Source organism: Melozone crissalis, unplaced genomic scaffold (genome assembly GCF_028551555.1).
Source record: "Melozone crissalis strain CALT ecotype California unplaced genomic scaffold, PUWL_Pcris_2 ptg000017l_1, whole genome shotgun sequence".
Lineage (NCBI taxonomy): Eukaryota > Metazoa > Chordata > Aves > Passeriformes > Passerellidae > Melozone > Melozone crissalis.
Genome location: NW_026535795.1, coordinates 9,499,971 through 9,521,591, shown reverse-complemented (window position 1 = coordinate 9,521,591; position 21,621 = coordinate 9,499,971). Strand labels below are relative to the sequence as shown.

The window sequence follows — 21,621 nt, the reverse complement described above, 5'->3', positions numbered from 1 at the left end:
ATGAAACTCTGAGGATATAGAATCCTTGCACTATAATGATAATAGAACTCTTGATATATAAGACAACAGAGGAAAATCCCTCCAGCCCTCCTTTCCCTGGTGGTTCCAGGTCCTGCTCTGCCAGAGGGAGGGTTGGCAGGGCAGCCTGGGCTCAGCCCTGTGCTGGGGATGGAGCAGGGCAGCATGGGCTCAGCCCTGTGCTGGGGATGGAGCAGGGCAGCATGGGCTCAGCCCTGTGCTGGGGATGGAGCAGGGCAGCCTGGGCTCTGCCCTGGGGATGGAGCAGGGCAGCCTGGGCTCAGCCCTGTGCTGGGGATGGAGCAGGGCAGCCTGGGCTCAGCCCTGGGGATGGAGCAGGGCAGCCTGGGCTCTGCCCTGGGGATGGAGCAGGGCAGCCTGGGCTCAGCCCTGTGCTGGGGATGGAGCAGGGCAGCCTGGGCTCTGCCCTGGGGATGGAGCAGGGCAGCCTGGGCTCAGCCCTGTGCTGGGGATGGAGCAGGGCAGCCTGGGCTCTGCCCTGGGGATGGAGCAGGGCAGCATGGGCTCAGCCCTGTGCTGGGGATGGAGCAGGGCAGCCTGGGCTCTGCCCTGGGGATGGAGCAGGGCAGCCTGGGCTCAGCCCTGTGCTGGGGATGGAGCAGGGCAGCCTGGGCTCAGCCCTGGGGATGGAGCAGGGCAGCCTGGGCTCAGCCCTGGGGATGGAGCAGGGCAGCCTGGGCTCAGCCCTGTGCTGGGGATGGAGCAGGGCAGCCTGGGCTCTGCCCTGGGGATGGAGCAGGGCAGCCTGGGCTCTGCCCTGGGGATGGAGCAGGGCAGCCTGGGCTCAGCCCTGTGCTGGGGATGGAGCAGGGCAGCCTGGGCTCAGCCCTGTGCTGGGGATGGAGCAGGGCAGCCTGGGCTCTGCCCTGGGGATGGAGCAGGGCAGCCTGGGCTCAGCCCTGGGGATGGAGCAGGGCAGCCTGGGCTCTGCCCTAGGGATGGAGCAGGGCAGCCTGGGCTCAGCCCTGGGGATGGAGCAGGGCAGCCTGGGCTCTGCCCTGTGCTGGGGATGGAGCAGGGCAGCCTGGGCTCAGCCCTGGGGATGGAGCAGGGCAGCCTGGGCTCTGCCCTGGGGATGGAGCAGGGCAGCCTGGGCTCAGCCCTGTGCTGCACAAACCAACCCCAGCTGCCTTCCCCAGCACACTCAGGCAGGTTTGGGAGGTGAGAGAGAACAGCAAGCAGCTGCAGGTATGCGTGGGCAGGAGGTTCCTGCCCCATCCTCGCAGCTCCTGCCCTTTGCCCCAGGAATTCCCTGCGTGCTTTTGTCCTTGATAAGCACCTCTCTTGCTCCAGGGCTCTTTCCAGTGCGTGGATTTTGGGTGTGCACTCTGTAACAGCCTCGCTGGGTAATAACCTGCTGGTGCTCTGTGCAGGGAGGGGTGAGCACAGGGCACAGCAAACTCTGTAACATCCCAAAGTGCAGACAGCATGCTTGCAAAGGCAGGGCAGGAATATCCCAGCACTTTCCTTTGGTAATTATTGCCTGGTAGATTACCATGAAAAACCATCTGACATGTTTTCCCCCCTGTGTTGGTCAAACCCTGCATCCTCCAAGGGCAGGATTAGCCTTCAGCCCCACTGTGTGTGTCCTGGATGCACAGACCTGAGCTGTGGGATGGGTTTTTATGGGCTGAAATAACCTGCTGTGTCACTAAGGACGTGAGCACATGGGTAAGGTTATGGCAGGGCATGCTAACATTTGAGCTGCCAGACAGCTCCTTTCCAAAGGGTAGATGATGCCTCAAAAAGTCACATTCTTGCTTATTTTAGGAAGCTTGTCTGTCCTTGCTTTGCAGCCCCAAGGAGCTGGGTCTTTCTATGCCCTTGTCACAGCTTGATGAGCTTTGGAGAGTTATTAGATTGACAGAATATCCTGAGTTGGGAGGGACCCACAAGGATCATGAGATGCAGTTCCTGGCTCTGCACAGGACACCCCCAAAATTCACAGATTGTCTGGATGTGTCCCATGAGCAGGCTGGCACTGTCTCCAGGTGCACCCTCAGTGCTGCACAGGAGCAGGACCCAAGAGAGGATCCCACATTCTTTGTGCTTCACAAATCCTCCCAAAGTCCATCCCTGTGTCTGCCTTGCTGTGGGGTTTGGAGAGAGCATCATCTCTCATGCTGCAGTTCAGTGCTGTGGGTGATGAGCAGGTCACATTTCTGTCTGGTTTTAAGCTGCAGTAAATAGAAATGAAAGGGGAGATGATCCACAGTGAGTGCAGTAAGTGGAGTTTAATTGGGATGAATTACATGCCAGGTTTGCAGTAATCTCCATCCTGCATTGCTCAGAAGCATCATCTGCTTTGGAAATGTGACTCAGAAATGTTATTTGATTCCCACAAGCATTTAAGAAACTATTTTTCCAGGAAGCAAAAATTCTTGGGTTTGGGTTGGGTTTCATTGTTTTGGGCTTTTTTTTTTCTTTTCTTTTTTTTTCTTTTTTTTTTTCTTCCTTGCTGCTGCTGTTGTTCTCTCTTTGTTCTATGGCAATAGGAATCCTTTCCCAGAATTTCCTCTGTGAGATGCTCCCTTTTCAGTGTCCTCCTTGCTTAGTGCTAATGTTCTAGCATGCACACTGCTGCCCCTTCCTGGGGATCCGTGTGGGGGAGACATTCAGGTGTTTTTGGGGAACAGAGAGGAAATTGGGGGTTCTGGCTGGGGAAGCCTCCTTGGGAAGCAGTAAGAGGGGGCTGTGCTTACAGGGTGTCAGCCTGGGGCTGCCATCATGTGCTAGGTGCTAACCCAGCTCTGCAGATGACTGAATCCACTTCATCTGTGTGTGTGTAGGGGGATAGAATACAAGAAAATAGAGATAGTGTGGAAAGTAATCTTACCCCTAAGGAGGTGCAGCTGGGCCAGTTATCAAACATTAGGAACAGGCCTGAGAAGAAGAGTGCTATAAAAGAGTGGGGTGGCTGGGTGAGAAGGAAACTGGGGTCAGTGGCTGCTTTGTGAAGAAGAAAGAGTCAGTGCTCTGAGGAGATGCCCACGAGAACACACCAAGGAGGTATGAAACTTTTGTGATAAGGAGACACCAGTGTGGAACCTCTGCAATAAGACGGCAACATCTGTGCCCTTCCTTCTCCAGTGCTGTGGGAATTCCAAGCTGTTCACTGAATGTTTTCCCTCTCTCCCAGTGGACATCCGTGAGATCAAGGAGATCCGCCCGGGGAGGAACTCGCGGGACTTTGACCGCTACCAGGAGGATCCGTGTTTCCGACCGGAGCACTCTCACTGCTTTGTGGTCCTCTACGGCACAGAATTCCGCCTGAAAACCCTCAGCTTGCAAGGTAGGGCTCTCCTGGGGCTGTGCCAGACAGGGCTGAGCCAGAGCTTCATCCTCACAGAGCCCAGACAGCCTCCCTGTTCGGGGACAAGGATAACTCCCAGCTCCAGAGTGGGACATGCAGGGGTGAGGGGTGCAGCCAGCCACATCCATCCATGGGAGAGGGACCAGCCAGAGCACCTGTGTGTGGGGGAAATGTTACCAGAAAGGGGATGAAGCAGTGAATAGGGCATGTAAGGTGCTGGGGGTAGTCCCAGGAGGTTTGGGTTGGTGATCAAGCCTGCTGTGTGTCCTTTCTTCCCACTTCTGTATGTTTTCCACAGCCACTTCTGAGGATGAGGTCAATATGTGGATCAAGGGGCTGAACTGGCTGGTGGCAGACACTCTGAGGGCACCCACGCCCCTGCAGATTGAAAGGTGAGGAAAGCCTTTTCCTGCACTTGTTTTCTCTTTTCCCTTCTGTCTGTTTTGACAGAAAAAGGTGAGCACAGTGACATTCCCTCTCTGAGCCGTGCTGACCCAGCACTTCTGCCTCTGCACTCCAGCAGCTTCATCCTGCTGACCCCAGAGTCTGATCTCATGCATCAGGGGGAAGGAGTTTTAGCACAAATTGATGTTTCTGTGTGTGCACAGCCTGTATTATCTGTAGCACTTCAGTGCAGAGGCACTTTTACAGCAGACCTTGTATGAAAATAGCATGGGCTGCCTGTGAAAGGGGCAGAGCTGGGTTCCCTGGTGGGAAGGAGGGGTGTGGGAGAGGATGGTGTGGCACTGAGCATCCTCCAGAGGGGGATTGGAGCAAGGGCTGGTTGTTGAGGGGCTGAGTTGTGCCTGTTTGTGCCTTCCCACCCAGGTGGCTCCGGAAGCAGTTCTACTCCCTGGATCGCAACCGGGAGGACAGGTGAGGAGAGAGGGTTTGGGCTGGAAGGGTTCACCTTGTACTTGAAACCCTCTGGGTTTTTTAGGCTTTAATGCTCATTTTCAGGGAACCTTTAATCCAAGTCCCAAACTTCCCTGGCTGATTTTCACTGAATTAAAAAAAATATATAAAAAAGCTGTCTTGTTTTTCTGCCCTATTTCTCGGCTGTTTAGACCCAGTAGCACCTTGACACCTTCCCCCAGCTGGCACCACCCAAGGGAGCAGACATCAAAGAGCCAAGAGGCAGTTCAGGGCCCCCCATCAGGGCCGAACTGGGTTTTGTTTATTATTTCCCACCCTGTTTGTTCTGTTCTCCTTTTCTGAGGCCCATCGGGGCATGGATCATCCCACTGCTTGGCTTGTGGGGTGCTTGGGTGAGTACTTAGTGTTGTGCTAGCAAGGAAAATGTCATGAGGAGGTTAGGGAAGGGAATTGGGTCATGAGTCACTATTAGATAAGGGAGGGGACTTTTTCCTGCTGGGGAGGTGAGTTCTCTCAGGATCTTTAGCTGATCACTGTGACCCCAAGAAACGTTAGAAGTCTCTTTTCCCAGCCCGGCGCTTGAAGAATGAGTTGGAGCTCTTCAGTTCTCGGTCTCAGCGTTGTTTATTGTTCCTTATCTATAAAAGTTTTTCTCCTGCCCTGCTGAGGTCCATCCAGCAGGGCAGTTCCAGGCACTCTGCCTGCCCCCAGGGCAGTGTTATGTCTTTATACTAAAAACTACATGTACAATATTTACAATTACTTCCTAATACCTATCACCTGTGTTAGACAGTGAGCTTCTACTCTAAACCAGTCTAAAAGTGCCACCATCACAGCAGAAGATGGAGGCCAAGAAGAAGAAGGAGAAAGGCTGGACACGCCCAGATCCCTCCATCTTGCCTCCTGAACCCCCATTCTAGAAACCCCTAAAATCTACTTTTCCACCCCATGATAACTTCACTAATATTCTACTTAAACTGTTGTGGCTTGCAGATCTTCATACAAGGTTGGTAATTTGCTCCATGGGTCATAATCAAAACCACAGGGGCATTTTGGGCTCTGTGCCAGGGTCTCTGAGCCCCCTGGCAGGGGTCTTGGCAATCCAGGATAGCCAGAGGGATGTCCTGGGTTCCGACAGAGCTCCGCCATGCTCTGCTCTCTGTCCCACTGCCATCTCCAGTTTTCCAGTCCCAGTGCTGCTCTCACTGAGCTGCTGTTGTGTGGGACATGCCTCTCCCCTATCAGTGATGTTAACCGAGCCCATTAACCTTTCAGCACTGATCCCCGTGTTAATGTGCTCCCTCCCCCGGGGGCGCCAGCCCTGCCTGCTGTGCAGCACCTGGGTCCCACCTGCCCCTTTTCCATGCTCTGATCTCCAGAGAGGGCTGGCTGCAGAGCACTGGGCTCCAGAGCATCCTCTGCTTTGGCCTTGTTGTGCCCCTCCCAGGACAGCCAGGGGATAAATTGATCCTGGCCAGGAGGGTGTTGCATGGGGCAGATCCTGCTGGATATTTTTGCCTTTGCAGTGATTTATTCTGTGAGAGAGCACTGCTGGCTGCATGTGACAGTGTTCATAGGGGTCTCAGGTTGAGGGAAGAGACGAGGATCTGACTCTATGTTTCAGAAGGCTGATTTATTATTTTATGATATATATTACATTAAAACTATACTAAAAGAATAGAAGAAAGGATTTCATCAGAAGGCTAGCTAAGAATAGAAAAAGAAGGAATGATAATAAAGGCTCTGTCTTGGACTCTCTGTCCAAGCCAGCTGACTGTGATTGGCCATTAATTAGAAACATCCAACATGGGCCAATCACAGATGCACCTGTTGCATTCCACAGCAGCAGATAATCAATGTTTACATTTTGTTCCTGAGGCCTCTCAGCTTCTCAGGAGGAAAAATCCTAAAGAAAGGATTTTTCATAAAAGATGTCTGTGACAGGTGTATGGAGATTTTGTGGAGGGGGATAAATCCTCACAGAAGGGGAAGAAGAGGAGCTTTAATCTGTTGCAGCTGCTCTGTATAAGCCACACACCTTTCAAATCCAGGCTTGGGCTATATACACAGTGGTGACTGGGCACAATATTTCCTAATTCTGCAATGGAGAACGTTGAGGCAGGTGCAGGGGTGGCTGTGTGGAGGTTCTGGAGGAGGAGTGCAGGAAAAATGGAAATAATTGGTCCTTTTTTCCCCCTGGTTATGCAATAAAACTGGTGAAATGGCCTGCCAGCAGCACAAAAGGAGATTGCAGGTATAGATCTGTGTGCCCAAGGCAGAGCAGCAGAGCTGACAGCCAGCCTGTTGCATCCCTGTTGTTTCTGTTGATATCATCTTTCTATTAGCATTTAGAATTAAGGCAGCAAAATCCAATGTATTCCTTACCTGTCACCCACAGGGAGAGCTTTCAGTGCAGAATTAGGAGAGCCCAGGCAGTGAGAGGAGCAGAACATCAGAAGGGATGTGGAAAGATTTGGGGTTTTCCCATTTTACAAGCATCCATGTGTTTTCTGCAAGGTAAAGGCTACAATTATGTGACATGCACATCTCCTGGATTAAATCTTGGCCCCTGTGAGGCATTCCAGCATTAAATTTAATGTCACTGAGCTCTTTGCTTTTGCCTCTCAGCCTGGAAGTGGGTTTTTAAAGGGAACAGTGAGTTGTGATTTTTTTAATTTTTTTTTTTTTAAATCCCCCTTGCACACCATCCTTGATCCTTTCCAGAACAGAGGGGGTTTTGGCACTGCAGAAATCATTCCCAGCGTTTGTGTGCCCCATGGCTCCTGTGCTGGAGCCCTTTCTCCTCTGTGCCGTGCCTGTCTGGGGGCTGGGCTGTCCCTTGCTGTCCCTTGCAGCCCCAGCAGATGCTGGCTGTTTCCCCTGGCTGCTGGCCCTTTGGGTATATTTGTTTTTCCAGGGCAGGTTAGGTGGAAAGAGGAGGATAACAGGATGCTGGGGTTTTTTTTCCTAATTGCTCTGGAGGAGACTGTTTCACCTCTGGCCAGGAGAGCTGCCCATGGCTGTGGGAGCAGCATTCACACACTGAGGGCTGGCAGGGGAATGTTTCCATCCCCTGTGAGAGCCTGGGCCTCTGGCCTGTTTGTCATGAAACCTTAAAAATTGCTCTGTAGAAAAAAAAATAGTTTATTTTGCTTTTACTTTCTAGTCTGAAAATACTACCAAGCTGTTTATCCAAGGTCTCCAGCAGTTTAATGTGATGAGTAACACACAATAAATAAAATCCTTCTGTACCCTGTCCTCCTCCTGTGGCTGAGAGGGAAATGCTGGTCACAGCTCTTGTCACATCAGTGAGCAAGGCTGTGCTCCAGTGTGACAGTGTTCACAGGGGTCTTAGGATGAGGGAAGAGATGTAGATCTGCCTCCATGTTTCAGAAGGCTTGATTAATTATTTTATGATATATATATTACGTTAAAACTATACTAAAAGAATAGAAGAAAAGGTTTCATGAGAAGGCTAGCTAAGCTAAGAATAGAAAGGAATGAATAACAAAGGTTTGTGGCTTGGACAGAGAGTCTGAGCCAGCTGACTGTGATTGGCCATTAATTAGAAACATCCACATGAGGCCAATCACAGATGCCCCTGTTGCATTCCACAGCAGCAGATAACCATTGTTTACATTTTGTTCCTGAGGCCTCTCATCTTCTCAGGAGGAAAAAATCTTAAGCAAAGGATTTTTCATAAAAAATGTCTGTGACACTCCAGCACCTCCTGTGATGCAGCTCAGCATCCCCGGAGCTGAGTGGCAGCTCCAGAGAGCCCCCAGGGATGGCTGCTGCTGCTGCCTCTGCTCCTCCAGCCTCTCCTGCTCTTTTTCCATGAGCTTTTGTGCAGCCTCATGCTCTCAGCAAGGAGGGATTGGTGCTGGGCAGCCCTGGGGGCTCTGTGTGTGCTGGTGGGGGTCCCAGGGCAGCTGTGGTTCCTCACATGTGAGGATATCTCTCCTTGTACTCCTGCTCACTGCACACATTTCCTGTCACCCAACACCCCCTGCCCAGGGGCACACACAGCACCCTGCCCATGGCTGTGGCTGCTGGATGTGTTTGAAATGGGAAAAGGCAGGATCTCCTCCCCAGAACACTCACTGTGAGCCCCCGGGGTAACCTCACCTGCCCAGGGAGCGGAGGTGCAGGGGAGGTACTCGTGCTGTGTGTGTGTTGCTGACTGTATGAAAAAAGGGGAGGCTGGGGCCATTTCCCAGCTTCTTTTTTATTATTTTTATTTTTCTGTTCTGCCAGTGAGTGGCAGGACGCTGCAAAGTCTTGGCTGGCCCTGGGCAGGGCCCAGGAGCCGGGCCAGGTCCTGCTGTGGCTGTGTGTGGGTCCCAGGCTCTGAGGCCAGGAACAAGGGCTCTCTGTGTGCTGCTGGCTGCCCAGCCCTGGGCTCTGCAGCGCCTGACACCAGCCTGTTTCTCCCTCTCCATCCCTCCTCCTTCCTGTGCTGTTTGAGATCACCCTGCTCTCAGGGAAGAGTGTAAAATGGATGTCACATGTGAATGCCAGCACACCCCTGGGTTAAATCCCCTGTGCAGGGCATCTTCCCTGCTATTTTTATATTTGCACCCTGAAGCCATAAGGATTTCCAGACTTGCCCTGTGCTTTGTGGGATGGGGGAGCATCCTGCAGGATCCTGTGTTCCCACGTGCTCAGTGGGGGACAGGAGCACCATCTGTGACTGCAGGGTGGACTCCCAGGACTTGCTTTTAAGGCAGGAGCTGCCAGATGATTGGACACAGACCCCTCAGCTCCTAAACCCTGCAGATGGGAGGCATCCTCATTTCCCCTTGCTGCAGGCCTGGTGCCCCATGTGGGGACAGTTCCAGAACACACAAGGGCAGCCCAGAGCTCCTTCCTGCCTGCTGGGCTGTGGGATCCTGCTCCGGGCTGGCACTGGAGCTTTCCCTGGTGCAGAAGCAGCACCTGTGGTGTGGAGGGCTTGGGGAAGCTCAGCCATGCTGGCTGCTCCCTGCCTGTGGGGCTGGGGAGCACAGCTGGGCACGATGAGCAGGGCTGTGCCTGTGGCTGGGGACCTAAAATGGCTTTCTTCCTCTCCTTAAGATAAAATTAGCTGAGTCCTAACCACTCAGAGAGCCTGTCCTCCTCCAGCAGGCCAGGGAGTGGGTTTTGGAAGGGAGCTGGTCACCCAGCATCTATGTTGGGGCACAGATACTTGAGAAGTGCTTCTTGCTGCTCGTTCATTTAATGCAGTGGGTGCTGCCTGTCAGCTGTGGCATTAGCCCGAGGCTGCTGGGCTCACCCAGCAGAGTTGCAGGAGCAGTGTTTGCAGTCCCCACTGATGTGCAGGTTCCTCTCTCTGCTCCCCGCATCTTCCCCACTGTTCCCAGCCTCAGCATCGTCCTGGGGTCACTCATCCATCCATCCACCCACCCACAGCTGGTGTCCCTTTGGGCACGGCCTCTCTGTGCCTGTTCCAGCCCCAGGGGGAGCCCCCCTCCATGCCAGACTGCTGACCAGGTGTCCCCTCTCTCCCCTGCCGGGCCAGGATCTCTGCCAAGGATCTGAAGAACATGCTGTCCCAGGTCAACTACCGCGTGCCCAACATGAGGTTCCTGCGCGAGCGGCTCACGGTGAGTGTGGGACCCCTCTGCTCTCCCCCTCAGCAGCCTCTGAGCAAAAGCTGCTGGTGGTTCAGCTCCCAGGGAGTGTTTGCATACTGCAGAGCCTCCCAGCCGTTCCTGGGAGGGCCCCCACCCACGGTGGTGACTGAAGAGGTGCCAGCTCCCACTGGGTGCCGCGCCCTGGCCCATTTGTGGCCAGCACCCTCTCCTTACCCCACCCCGCCTCCCACACTCCCCTCGTTGCTCCTGGCTCCAGCCATGGGCTGGTGCTGGTGGGGTAGGGTGCAGAGCAGCTGCCAGGTCCTGCATCCTGGCTCTTGCACCCCCTGCCAGGGAGAGATGCTCTGCCAGCATCACCACTGACCCATGAAGGGTCGTCTCGTGGTGACCAGCTGCTCCCAGCAGCACAGAGCTCCAAAGCCAAAGAGTGGTATATCCAAGGGAGAGCACACACTTTGGGTCCTGCAGTTTCCAGACACTTCAGACACTCTGGGCAAACAAAAATCAAATTGTCCTTTTGCAAGTATTCACTAAGTGGTGACACTTTGTCAGTGTGTGGGTTGCCTTTGTGTGGGTGAGCTTGGGGAATTGCAAAACTCATTTTAGTATGTGCCTGTGCCCTGGGCACTGCAGGGTCCTGCTGGCCCCAGCAGAGACTGTGGCAGATTTGTTAAGATTGGAAAAGCCCTCTGAAATCATTGAGTCCAGCCATTACCCAGTACTGCCATGCCCACTAAACCATGTCCCCATGTCCCACATCCACAAGTTTTTTGAGCAGGTGGAGGATGGTGACTGCACCACTGCCTGGGCAGCCTGTTCCAATGCCTGATCACTGTTTTCATGAATTTTTCAGAATATCCAATCTATCCCTTCCCTGGTACAACTTGAGGCCGTTGTGCAGGAGGCAAAGTCTGGATGAGTTTTGGCTTTTTTCTCCTCTTTCTTTCCCCAGGGATACTGGTGGGAAGAGACATTCCTTAAGCCATGCAGAGTTACCTGTGGCCTCTGTAAAACCTCTGGGTTTGATTTGTTTTTCAGGATGTGGAGCAGAGGAATGGGGATATCACCTATGGACAGTTTGCACAGCTCTACCGCAGCCTCATGTTCAGTGCCCAGAAAACAGTAAGAGCTGAATTCCCCAGGGGAGGAGAGGGAAGGGAGAAACCCTATTTGTTACTGGGCATCCCCACTTAATTGACTTTTTAACCCTGCTGCCCTCGGGGTGAGCTCTTCTCTTGGGAGTAAAGTAACTGAGTGCAAACCTAATGCTTGTGCTTCTTCTTTTGCAGATGGATGTCCCGTTCTTGGACAGGTGGATCATTCTCTGTGTTTTCTGGGGAAGGGGCTGTTTTCTTTTGCTCCATAACATCTTTGAGGCCTGCAGCAGCATGCTGGGATGAGGCATTATGCACTCCCCCTGCTCCTGCTCTGCCTGTGGTGCTGTGCTCTGAACAAACATCACTGCTGCAGGCACTTTAGCTTGGGGCAGGGAGGGCTCTGTCCCTCCCAGACATCCCAGTGGGTTTCAGGTCAGGTTAATTGGTTAATGTGGTCAGATCTCAAGCCATCTCCCAGGGATTATGCTCATGGTGGCTGCAGAGCCCTCCCCACCCAGGCAGTGCCAGCTGTGCCCTTCCCTGCCCTCTGCTCCCCTTGGCTGTGATAGAAGAAAACTTGAATTTAGACACAGGAGCTAAAGAGTGAAAGACTTACTGACTTGTCCAGTAATTCCCAGTGGTTTTCTTCCTTTTTTTCCTATAACCATAGAAAAGAGATGTCAGGACCCTCAGCAGATCATCTGGCTCATCCCTCTGCCCAGGACAGCCAGCACTGCCCAGTCCTCTTTGGATTTTGTGGTGTTAGTGCCCAGCATGGCCCTTGGCTGTCCATTGTGACTTACAGTAGTCATGGACCAGTCTTTTGAGATCATCACCTACAAACAGTTCCCTTCTTCATTCCCTGTGAATAGTGTCCATGAGCCCATGTTCTCTGCATACCTGTAGGTCTGTCCTGTCTGCAGTATCCCCTTAACTGCCCTGCCCCTGTTTAGTTCTTTACACTCAGGTTCAAACCAAACCCTCTATTTTTTTTTAATTTATTTTTTTCACTAATCCATCTTTCTAATGGTTTTTGCTGGCCTTCACCAGAATTTCATGTTACCCTGCCCTTGTCAGTGTGAACCCTGTAGTACTCCTGGAGAGGTCCCTGGTTCTGGGATGTGGATTTCTGTTTGCTCTGCTCATCCCACTCTGCTCCTTCAGTGCTGCACGTGCCAGGGAGGGGGCAGTTGGCATCTCACAGGGTGTGCTGCACCAGTGACTGAAGCTTCTCTCCCTCTCTGCTTGCCAGGGGTGCAGAAAGGCCTGAGCACTTCAGGGTGTCGCTGCTGGAGCTGCAGAAGTTTTTGCTGGAGTACCAGAGGGTGAGCTCAGCACAGGCAGTGGGGAGGGACAATGGGGGGGGCACTGGTGACATTTGGGGTGCAGTGCTCCTTGCTGTGGGGTGGGATGGTTGGACTGTGGGCTGCTCTGCCTGGCACAGCCCATCCTTCTGGAGCAGGAGGTGTTGTAGGGAAAGTGCAAACCTGAACTCAGCTGGGCACCCTGGCCAGGAAATGAACAGGAGATGTGGGAGGAGTGGGGGTCCTAGGAGGCAGGAATGATCAGTGGAGGTTGCCCCAATCCCTGTGACCTCAGCTGGTCACCAGAGGTTTGCTGCAGCCAAGTCGTGTCCATCCTGTTGCTCAGGAGGTGTCAGCAGTTCCTGGGGAGCAGCTGATGGATTCATCTGCTGATTCTTCAATTTAAAAGCAGTCTTGGGTCACTCAGCAAGCACAGCATGCATGTGCAGACACACACAGGGGCACCAGCTGTGCGTTTGTGGGCAGCACAGAGCCCTTGGCCCTTGCCGGGTTCCTGTCTCATTGCTGGTCTCCTCCAGGAGGGCAGGGCTGGCTGGCAAAGCCCTGCCGTGGCTCAGAGCTCCTGTCCCCCACTGCCACCTCCCTGCCTGTGTCTGCAGCCAGCAGGGAGTTAACCAGGGGGGAGATGCAGTGTTTTGGTGGCTGATGAAAGAAACCCAGGGGGAGAGAGCCAGAGGAAGCTGGGTTGGCTTTGCTGCTGGAGGAGGAGGGATGGCAGATGTTGTTCAAAGGAGCTGTTGGAGAGAAAAATGCACGGCATTGAGAAAATGAAGCCCACTCAGAAGCAGGGCAGATTTCCTCCTTTTGTGCTCTCCAGCACTTGTGCTGACAGTTGAGTTCCTGGCAGAGATGGTCTTGCATCAAAAACCACCTCCTTAATGGTTAAAGCTTCCAACTGGATGAGCTGCATGTGGTTTGCAGTAATCCATTCTGAAATGGCTCCTTTTATGTCTCCCCTGGGCTTTGCAGGAGCTCTGGGCTGCAGATACCCTCCAGGTACAGGAATTCATGTTCAACTTCCTGAGAGACCCTCTGAGGGAGATTGATGAGCCTTATTTCTGCCTGGATGAAGTAAGACACCTCGAGGGTGGCGTGTGTGGCGTGGGGTGGCACAGGGGATGACGCCCCTGGTCTGATGAGTGCTGAGGTGTGACAGCTCTGCTGTGTGTGCCTTTGCTGCAGGGTGGGGGTGCTGGGAGGGTCACAGCTCCTGGGGGATGGATGTGTTTGGCAGAGGGAATGGATTCTGGGCTGTGCTGGGTGTGTGCAGCTGGGAGCACTCACCAGGCAGCTCACCTGGAGCAGGAGAGGGGCTGGGGCTGCCTTGGGGTTTGTAAGGATCTCTTCAGAGCAAAAAGAGCTGAATAAAGAATAAAAACAACCAGAGATGACCATGTCACTGGCACTCTGGACTGAGCCAAGGTCCCTTGACCCACATGGCCTTAGTAAGCTATTTCCTGCCATGTGAGCTGCAAAATAAAGTGCAGAGCCATTAATTTGTGTCCAGCTGGGTCAAAGGGTCTGGCACACAGATATGTGGCACACAGGGCTCAGTGGGTAGGTGGCAGTGGCCAAGCTGTGGCCACTCAGGCACCCTGGCTCAGGTGTGCTGTGGGCAGCCCTGATCAGTCTGTGCTGGCACAGAGTGGGAGGTGTGTGTGAAGCTAAACCACAGCAGCTGGCTCCTCTGCATCATTAACACGTTTCTGTTTCTTCCTGAGCAGTTTCTCACCTTCCTGTTTTCCAAAGAGAACAGCATCTGGAACTCACAGCTGGACACGGTGTGTCTGGAGAACATGAACAACCCTCTCTCCCATTACTGGATCTCCTCCTCACACAACACGTAAGGACAAGGGGGGGCTCTCTCCACCCAGCTGCTCTCAGCAGCTTTTCTCATGCTAGGGTGGGAATATTTTCCCTGATTCCAGTGATGGGTCAAAAAGGCTTTTCCAAACCAAGGCCAGTACATCAGAGACCTTCCTCTTGGTGCCCCACTCCTCCCTTCTGTTATTTAACCACAAATGTTTTGCTCAGGCACTGTCAGCAGCACAGATCTGCACAGGCCTTCAGGTGCCTTCACGTCCTGAGCTGTTGCTCTGGTAATTTCTCACCATTAGCAGTGTCATTCTCCAGAGCCCCTCAGGACAGATGTGATAAACCCTGTCAGGCTGAAATTGGCCATTTTCCACTCTCTGCTGCTAGAATAATTTTGCAGGAACCGCTTTCTGTGCAGACAGGCTCTGTCTGTGCTCTGTGTTCATGCTAACCCAAATTTAAAGGACTGAGAGCCTGAGCCAGCTGAGCAGCCCTGAGGGCAGGCAGTGAGATCCTGTCTGCCTGCAAGAGCTCATCTCACCCTGCTCTCAGGCTGCAGGGGGCTCTTTGTGGCACCAGTGCTGGTGTTGCTGTCTGAGCTTTGTCTCAGGAGCTGGGGCTGGACCTCACAGCAGTGCTGGCAGCCCCGTGCAGCAGGGGCAGGGCTGAGCCCTGTCGCAGACATCTTTTGTGAAAATCTTTTCTTAGGATTTTTCTCTCTTCTGAGAAGCTGAGGCTTCAGAAACAAAATGTAAACAATGGTTATCTGCTGCTGTGGAGTGCAACAGGTGGATCTGTGATTGGTTTCCTGTAGATGTTTGGATTTGGTGACCGGTCACGGCAGAGCTGGCTCTCGCTCTTTGTCTGAGCCAGCTGCTTTTGTCATTTATTTTATTCTATTTTTAGCGAGCTTTCTGAGAGAAAAACCTTTCTTTCTATTCTTTAGTATAGTCTTAATGTAACATATATGATAAAATAGTAAATCAAGCCTTCTGAACATAGAGTCAACATTCTTGTCTCTCCCCTCGTCCTGAAAACCCCTGTGACCACTGTCACTGTCTTACCTGGGGAAAGTGTCAGGTGTGGAGAAGCACCACTCCCATGTACCAGAGGCAGCTCCACAGTGTCCCAGCAGCCAGCTGTGGCCTCAGTGGGCTTGTCAGCGTGCTGATGTGTTGTCTCCCCTGGAAGGTACCTGACGGGGGATCAGTTCTCGAGCGAGTCCTCGCTGGAGGCGTACGCGCGCTGCCTGCGCATGGGCTGCCGCTGCATCGAACGTGAGTACCAGCAATGGCCCCTCTGTCTGCCAGCACAGCAGCTCCTGCTGCTCAGGGAGGCTGTGCAAGGAGGGCAGAGCTGAAGGGACATCAGGCCAGTGGCAGCATTAACTGTAGTAGCATTGTGGGGTAGGACGGTGGGGACCCATGGACACGAGAGATCTCTGCAGGTCATGGAACTTGGGGTTTATTGCAAAGGGCCTGGGGGCAGGGCCCTGCTGGCAGCTGCCAGACACAGCTCAGAGCAGGCTGAGAGAAGAGAGGGGCAGAGAGGATGAGAGGGTGAGAGAGTAAGGGAATAAAAAATGTGAGAGAGTAAAAGGGTAAGAGAGCGAAGTTCCCATTACAATACAATAAATCATCTTCTGTGTTGAATATTCTAATTCTCACTAACCAATCTAGTACAAGATACAAATCCTATAGCATTTACATACAGCATTACATACAGATCCTTACCACTACCCACTAATCACCATACTGTGTTGCATTTTAAACCCTAAAAACTCCTCTTTGGACCCCTTCTGCCAAGCTGGCAGGGTCTGCTCTGACCCTTGGGTCTGTCTGCAAGCAGAGGGTGTTGTTTCATCAAAAGGGGATCACCTTCAGCTGGCCACACCATTGTTTTCCAGTTGTTCAGTAACTGAGGTATCTCAAAGCTTGCTTTCATTTCAATCTCCCTTATAGTTTCTATATTCTCAAAATCTTTTGCCAGACAATCGTATTTATAAGGCTTTCCTGTTTCATCTTCCCCAACAATTAACACCATGATGTGCAGAAAGAGCTGAGGTCGTTTGCTTTGTGGGACTGGGTGATGTGTGCCCAAGGTTTTGGTCCCACAGAAAGCTTAGGGCTTTCACTGATCACCTCACTCCTTTACTGCCTTCCAGAGCATTTCCCAGCAGCACCTGGCTCAGCCCATCTCATGTCCATGTCTTGCCTCTGTTGCAGCCTTTGGGCTAAGTGTCCCCTGTGGGTCTCTTTCAGTGGATTGCTGGGATGGTCCTGATGGCATGCCAGTCATCTACCATGGACACACCTTAACCACCAAGATCAAGTTCTCTGATGTCTTGGTCACCATCAAGGAGCACGCCTTTGTCACCTCTGAGTGAGTACAGCAGGACTTCAGCTAGCAGGGCAGGGAGAGGGTGCAGCCCGGGCTGTAGCAAAGTGGAGCTCACTTTATCCAGAGCTGCAGCACAAGGCCTGGATGTGGTGGGAAGAAGGTGTGTCATGTCTGCCAGACAAAGGGAGATTTTTCCTAGAAAAATGTTATGGGCTTTGGGTAAACCCCAGTAGTTTGGCAGTCCTTCTCCACCCTGTGCACTCCTGAGGGATGTGCAGCAGATGGCTGCTGGTGTGAGCTGCTCCTGGAGGGCACAGAGGCCAGGCTTTGAGGCAGAGCTCAGGAGTCCTTGGTTCCATCCACATCCCATGCTGGTTTTGATGGCTCTGCTCCTTCTCCCAGTTTCCCTGTCATCCTGTCCATTGAGGACCACTGCAGCATTGCTCAGCAGAGGAACATGGCTCAGAATTTCAAGAAGGTTTTTGGAGACATGCTCTTGACCAAACCAGTCGATATTTCTGCCGATGGCCTTCCATCCCCAAACCAGCTCAAGAGGAAGATTCTCATCAAGGTGAATTCCCTTGCCCAGCAGGGCTCCTCAGTGAGGGAGAGGGGTGAAGATTTGGGACTGAAGGCAGTGCCTTTGGAAAGGGGTGGTTGGCGGTGTTGGGGTGGAAGTGGAGACCTGATGCTAAGAACAACTGGATACAAAAAAGCTCTCTAACTGCAGAGAATCTGCTGGGACATGAGCTCAGCAGCTGGGTGCTGCCTTTCTTTGAGGGCATGGGGGATGTTGGTATTTCTGCTTCAGGAACCACCTTTGGGAAGAAGGGGTGAGACTTCAGTGCTGTTTGATGATCCCTATGGCATGGGTCTTGTTTATTCTAATGTGGAGGACCCCACTGCAGCAGACCTGAGCTTTTAGGGCTGTTCACCAGGAAATCTGTGCTGGTTTTGGGTGCCTGAACCCCCCTCTCATCCCTCAGCACAAGAAGCTGGCGGAGGGCAGCGCTTACGAGGAGCTGCCCACGTCTGTGATGTACTCAGAGAATGACATCAGCAACTCCATCAAGAATGGGATCCTCTACCTGGAAGACCCCATCAATCACGTATGTGTGTGCCATGGTGGCCCAGTCCCTGCTCTGAGGGCTCTGTCAGGTGCTGTGTGTGCTGGAAGGAAGGGCTGTGGTGCAGATGATTGGAGAGGCTCTCGGTCTGTCTGGTTTCTCAGGTGTCCCTGAAGGCTGGGGGAGTTTTATGCTGGCTCTCTCAGTGCTTTTCCCCAGGAATCTCCTGTGGGCCCTTGCTGGAGGCAGGAGGCTGAGCTAGAGGGAGCTCTGGGCCAAGGCACTGCAGCCTGTGATTTGTGCTGCAGGAATTTCTGGAGATGGCTGCGCTCCCAGCCCTGCTCCTGCCAAGTGCTGCACACCTGACACACCTAAGCAAGGCTTTATCTTTGTACTGAGTGTTCATCACTGTGTGCATTCACTCACAGCCCACCTTCAGCAGCTTTACTCTGCTGAGGGTCTGTCTGGCAAAGCCACATGCAAATGGAACAGGGTTTTTTTTTAAAAAACAGTAAAATGCAATGGTAAATCCACATAAACATCTCTGATATCTTCACCTCAGATTGCCCCTGTGCTGAGTCCATGCAGACTGGGGTTTTTTGCATTGATTTGTTCTTCATTTGGTCATCTCCTTTTATTAAATATTGGAGTGTTTGCAGTGTGATTTGTCACATGCTGGGTTTTTTGCTACTGATAAATCCATGCCTCTGGGGGATCTGGGGGATGTCTTGGAAGCTCCTGTGACTCACTGGAATAGGTGTTGGTGGCTCTCCTTCACAAACCTGATTGTCTCTCCCTGCACTGGTCAGGAGATGATCCCACGGGTGGATGGTGGGCAGTCTGGTGCTTCCCAGGGGTCTCTTTGCCAGAGTTCATCTCCTTGCAGGAGTGGAACCCACATTACTTTGTGCTGACCAGCAGCAAGATCTATTACTCTGGGGAGACAACCAGTGACCAAGGAAACGAGGATGAGGAAGAGCAGAAGGAGGTGAGGGCTCCCCTGTGGGACTGTGAGTTGACTGCCCAAGGGGCTGAGCATTGCCATTGCCAGCTGACTCCAGGGGGAGATCCCGTGGTGGGGGGGATGGGAGCTGCTTCAGGAGCTCCCAGCTGGAAGACCCCTGAGCAGAGCAGAATCCAGTACCATGAGCCTGCCCTCAGTAACCCAAGCTGATGGCTTTTCCCCCCTGCCAGGTGAGCAACAGCACGGAGCTGCACTCCACAGAGAAGTGGTTCCACGGGAAGCTGGGAGCGGGCCGTGACGGGCGGCACATCGCGGAGCGGCTGCTGACGGAATATTGCATTGAGACAGGGGCCCCTGACGGCTCCTTCCTGGTCAGGGAGAGCGAGACCTTCGTGGGGGACTACACCCTCTCCTTCTGGTGAGGGCCCCACTGCTCTGTGTCGCTCTGGGGTTGTTTTCTCTTGCTGTGTTCTTCAGTGGTGGGGTCCCTTTGCTGGCTCCCCTGTAAGCAGCCTCTCCCCATTTCTGTGTCCCAGCATCATGCCAGCTCCCTGTCCCAGTGCAGAAGGGTCAAGTCTCTGATGCAGTCACTCTCCTGTGGGGCAGGAATGCCGTGTCAGGCTGGAGCTGAGGTGCAGGATCAAGGCTGGCTCACCCTGTCCCTCCCTCCCTGTCCCGCAGGCGCAATGGGAAAGTGCAGCACTGCCGCATCCACTCGCGGCAGGACGCCGGCAGCCCCAAGTTCTTCCTGACGGACAACCTGGTGTTTGACAGCCTCTACGACCTCATCACCCACTACCAGGAGGTGCCACTGAGGTGCAACGAGTTTGAGATGAGGCTGACAGAGCCAGTGCCACAGACCAATGCCCATGAGAGCAAAGAGTGAGTGCATGTGTGTGTCCATCGGGCAGCTGGACACTGTAGGAAGCTCTCCCAGGTCTCTCCTCAGCCATTCCTCCCTTGCTGGAGTTTTCTGGTCCCCATGGAGCTCTGTCACAGCAGCCATGCTGGCCAGCTTTGTTGTTCATGGAGCTGAATGTCATGGAGGGTTTGGTTGGGATGCCCTGGCCCGTGCCACACCTCACCAACAGGCTCTGATCCGTCCTGCTCCATTGCAGTCCCTGTCTTCCTCTGGAGGATTCAAGGAGCCTTTTAGGGGCTGGGCTGTGGGGTGGGCTGGGTGTGTGTGACCTGTGCACAGCCATGTCTCTCCTGCCAGGTGGTACCACGCCAACCTCACACGGGCCCAAGCTGAGCACATGCTGATGAGGGTGCCCCGTGATGGAGCCTTCCTGGTGCGCAAGAGGAGCGAGCCCAGCTCCTACGCCATCTCCTTCAGGTGGGTACCTGCTACAAGGGTGCTGGAGGTGCAGCTGGGATCCTGCGGTGTGTGAGAGGGCAGGACAGTGCTGTCAGCCAGCCTTGAGCCCTCCCACAACTCTTTTTGCTCTTGGATGCTGCAGTGTGTGAGAGAGCAGGACAGCTGCCATCAGCCAGCCTTGAGCCTTCCTAGAACTCCTCTTGCTCTGGGATGGCCCTTGAATAAGTCCTTGAGATCCTGCTCTTCCTCCCATCTTGCAATGGGAGGTGTCTGTGCACGGCCACCTCACCAGGGACACCTATTCCTTGGTGTCTCTATTTTGGCAGAGACCTTCTCCTGCCAGGTGCCAAGAGGCCTCTCGCTGTGTTTCCTCCCTGCAGGGCAGAAGGGAAGATCAAGCACTGCAGGGTGCAGCAGGAGGGGCAGACTGTGCTGCTGGGCAACACTGAGTTCGACAGCCTGGTGGACCTGATCAGCTACTACGAGAAGCACCCGCTGTACCGCAAGATGAAGCTGCGCTACCCCATCAACGAGGAGACCCTGGAGAAGATCGGCACAGCGGTGAGTGCAGGGGCCAGACAATCATGGACAGGTTGTTTTTGAGGTGGTGGTGTGTCAGAACTCAGCACATCCCTCCAAGTGTCCAGAGTTGCTGAGGACCCCACTGGGGGGCTTACAGACCCTGGCACACAGCCCAGAGCGCCTGGGGATTTGATTGTGATCCTTGGAGCGAGTTACCAGCTTTGTATGAGGACATGAAAGTCCCAGAAGTTTAAATAGTATAATAATTATATTAATAATTATAAAAAATATAAATTTTATATTATTATAAAAATTATCATAGGGTGAAAATGTAGATTTTAGGATTTTTGGTATGGGGGTTATGGGGACAAAATGGAGGAACTTGGGCGTGTCTAGCCTTTCTTCTTCTTGTTCTCCCATTTTCTGCAGTGATGCTGGCATTTTGGAATTGGTTTAGAGTAGAAGTGCACTGTCTAACATAGGTGATGGATATTGGGAATTAAGTGTAAATATGTTATACGTAGTTTGTAGTATAAAAGGACAACACCGCCTCAGAGGCAGTCAGAGTGCCTGTGGCTGCCCTGCTGAGCAGATCTCCGCTGGGCAGAAAGAAAATTTTATAGATAAGAATTAATAAACAACTTCCAAGACCGAAAACTGAAGAGCTCTGACTTGTTCTTCAGACACACAGGCCGAAACAGAGACATCCTGCACATCTCAGGCAGCAATTAACAACCAAATACTCAAAGGTGGTGTGTGAGCCATCTCTGTGCTTTGCAGCCCACACCTCTCAGGGCTTCCTGACGCTTGAGTGCCTTCCTGGGGCACTGTCCCACCTGCCCCAAGGGAGGGAGCCTTTTCCCCTGCAGTCACTGCTGTAACCACTGTCCCTTTGCTTCCACAGGAGCCGGACTATGGAGCCCTGTACGAGGGACGCCATCCTGGGTTCTATGTGGAGGCCAACCCCATGCCCACCTTCAAGGTACACTCTCGCTGTTTGGCACAAAACAAGCTTCAGGGCTGGAGGGTTTAGCAGGGGTCTTTTCATTTTCTAAGAGTTGTGTTAGTTTGCACACTCATTTCTAAACCATGAAGAGAGAGACAGCGGAGGTTGAACCTCCAGTTCCCAGATTGGGCTGCCCCTTGTTCTGAGCTCTCCAAACTAAGCCCCTCAGTGGGCCTTGGGACAGGGGAGAGTGCCTGTGTGGGGCCATACCAGACTTGAGAGCTCTGCTCTGGCATAAATGGGGGCCTTGATTTGCTCTGCAGGGTGTCACTAGGTCTGGCAGCAGGGCTGGATGGTGCCTGCCTGCACATGATGTGCCTCACAGCCCCCCAGCAAACA

The 21,621-nt window shown here is 53.1% G+C and overlaps 1 protein-coding gene across 1 annotated transcript in view; it reads left to right on the top strand.

Annotated features, from left to right (window-relative positions):
* The window catches only part of PLCG1 (phospholipase C gamma 1), a 50,617-nt gene that overhangs the window by 19,782 nt on the left and 9,214 nt on the right, over positions 1-21,621 (top strand). The window contains exons 2-20 of the mRNA XM_054274455.1: positions 3,179-3,331; positions 3,651-3,744; positions 4,181-4,228; positions 9,750-9,834; positions 10,864-10,947; positions 11,115-11,137; positions 12,175-12,247; positions 13,217-13,318; positions 13,972-14,090; positions 15,254-15,339; positions 16,324-16,444; positions 16,805-16,973; positions 17,389-17,511; positions 18,356-18,457; positions 18,664-18,851; positions 19,115-19,315; positions 19,653-19,772; positions 20,135-20,315; positions 21,181-21,258. Coding sequence (XP_054130430.1) covers positions 3,179-3,331; positions 3,651-3,744; positions 4,181-4,228; positions 9,750-9,834; positions 10,864-10,947; positions 11,115-11,137; positions 12,175-12,247; positions 13,217-13,318; positions 13,972-14,090; positions 15,254-15,339; positions 16,324-16,444; positions 16,805-16,973; positions 17,389-17,511; positions 18,356-18,457; positions 18,664-18,851; positions 19,115-19,315; positions 19,653-19,772; positions 20,135-20,315; positions 21,181-21,258 — 2,150 coding nt within the window. The remainder of the gene's footprint in view (positions 1-3,178; positions 3,332-3,650; positions 3,745-4,180; positions 4,229-9,749; positions 9,835-10,863; positions 10,948-11,114; positions 11,138-12,174; positions 12,248-13,216; positions 13,319-13,971; positions 14,091-15,253; positions 15,340-16,323; positions 16,445-16,804; positions 16,974-17,388; positions 17,512-18,355; positions 18,458-18,663; positions 18,852-19,114; positions 19,316-19,652; positions 19,773-20,134; positions 20,316-21,180; positions 21,259-21,621) is intronic.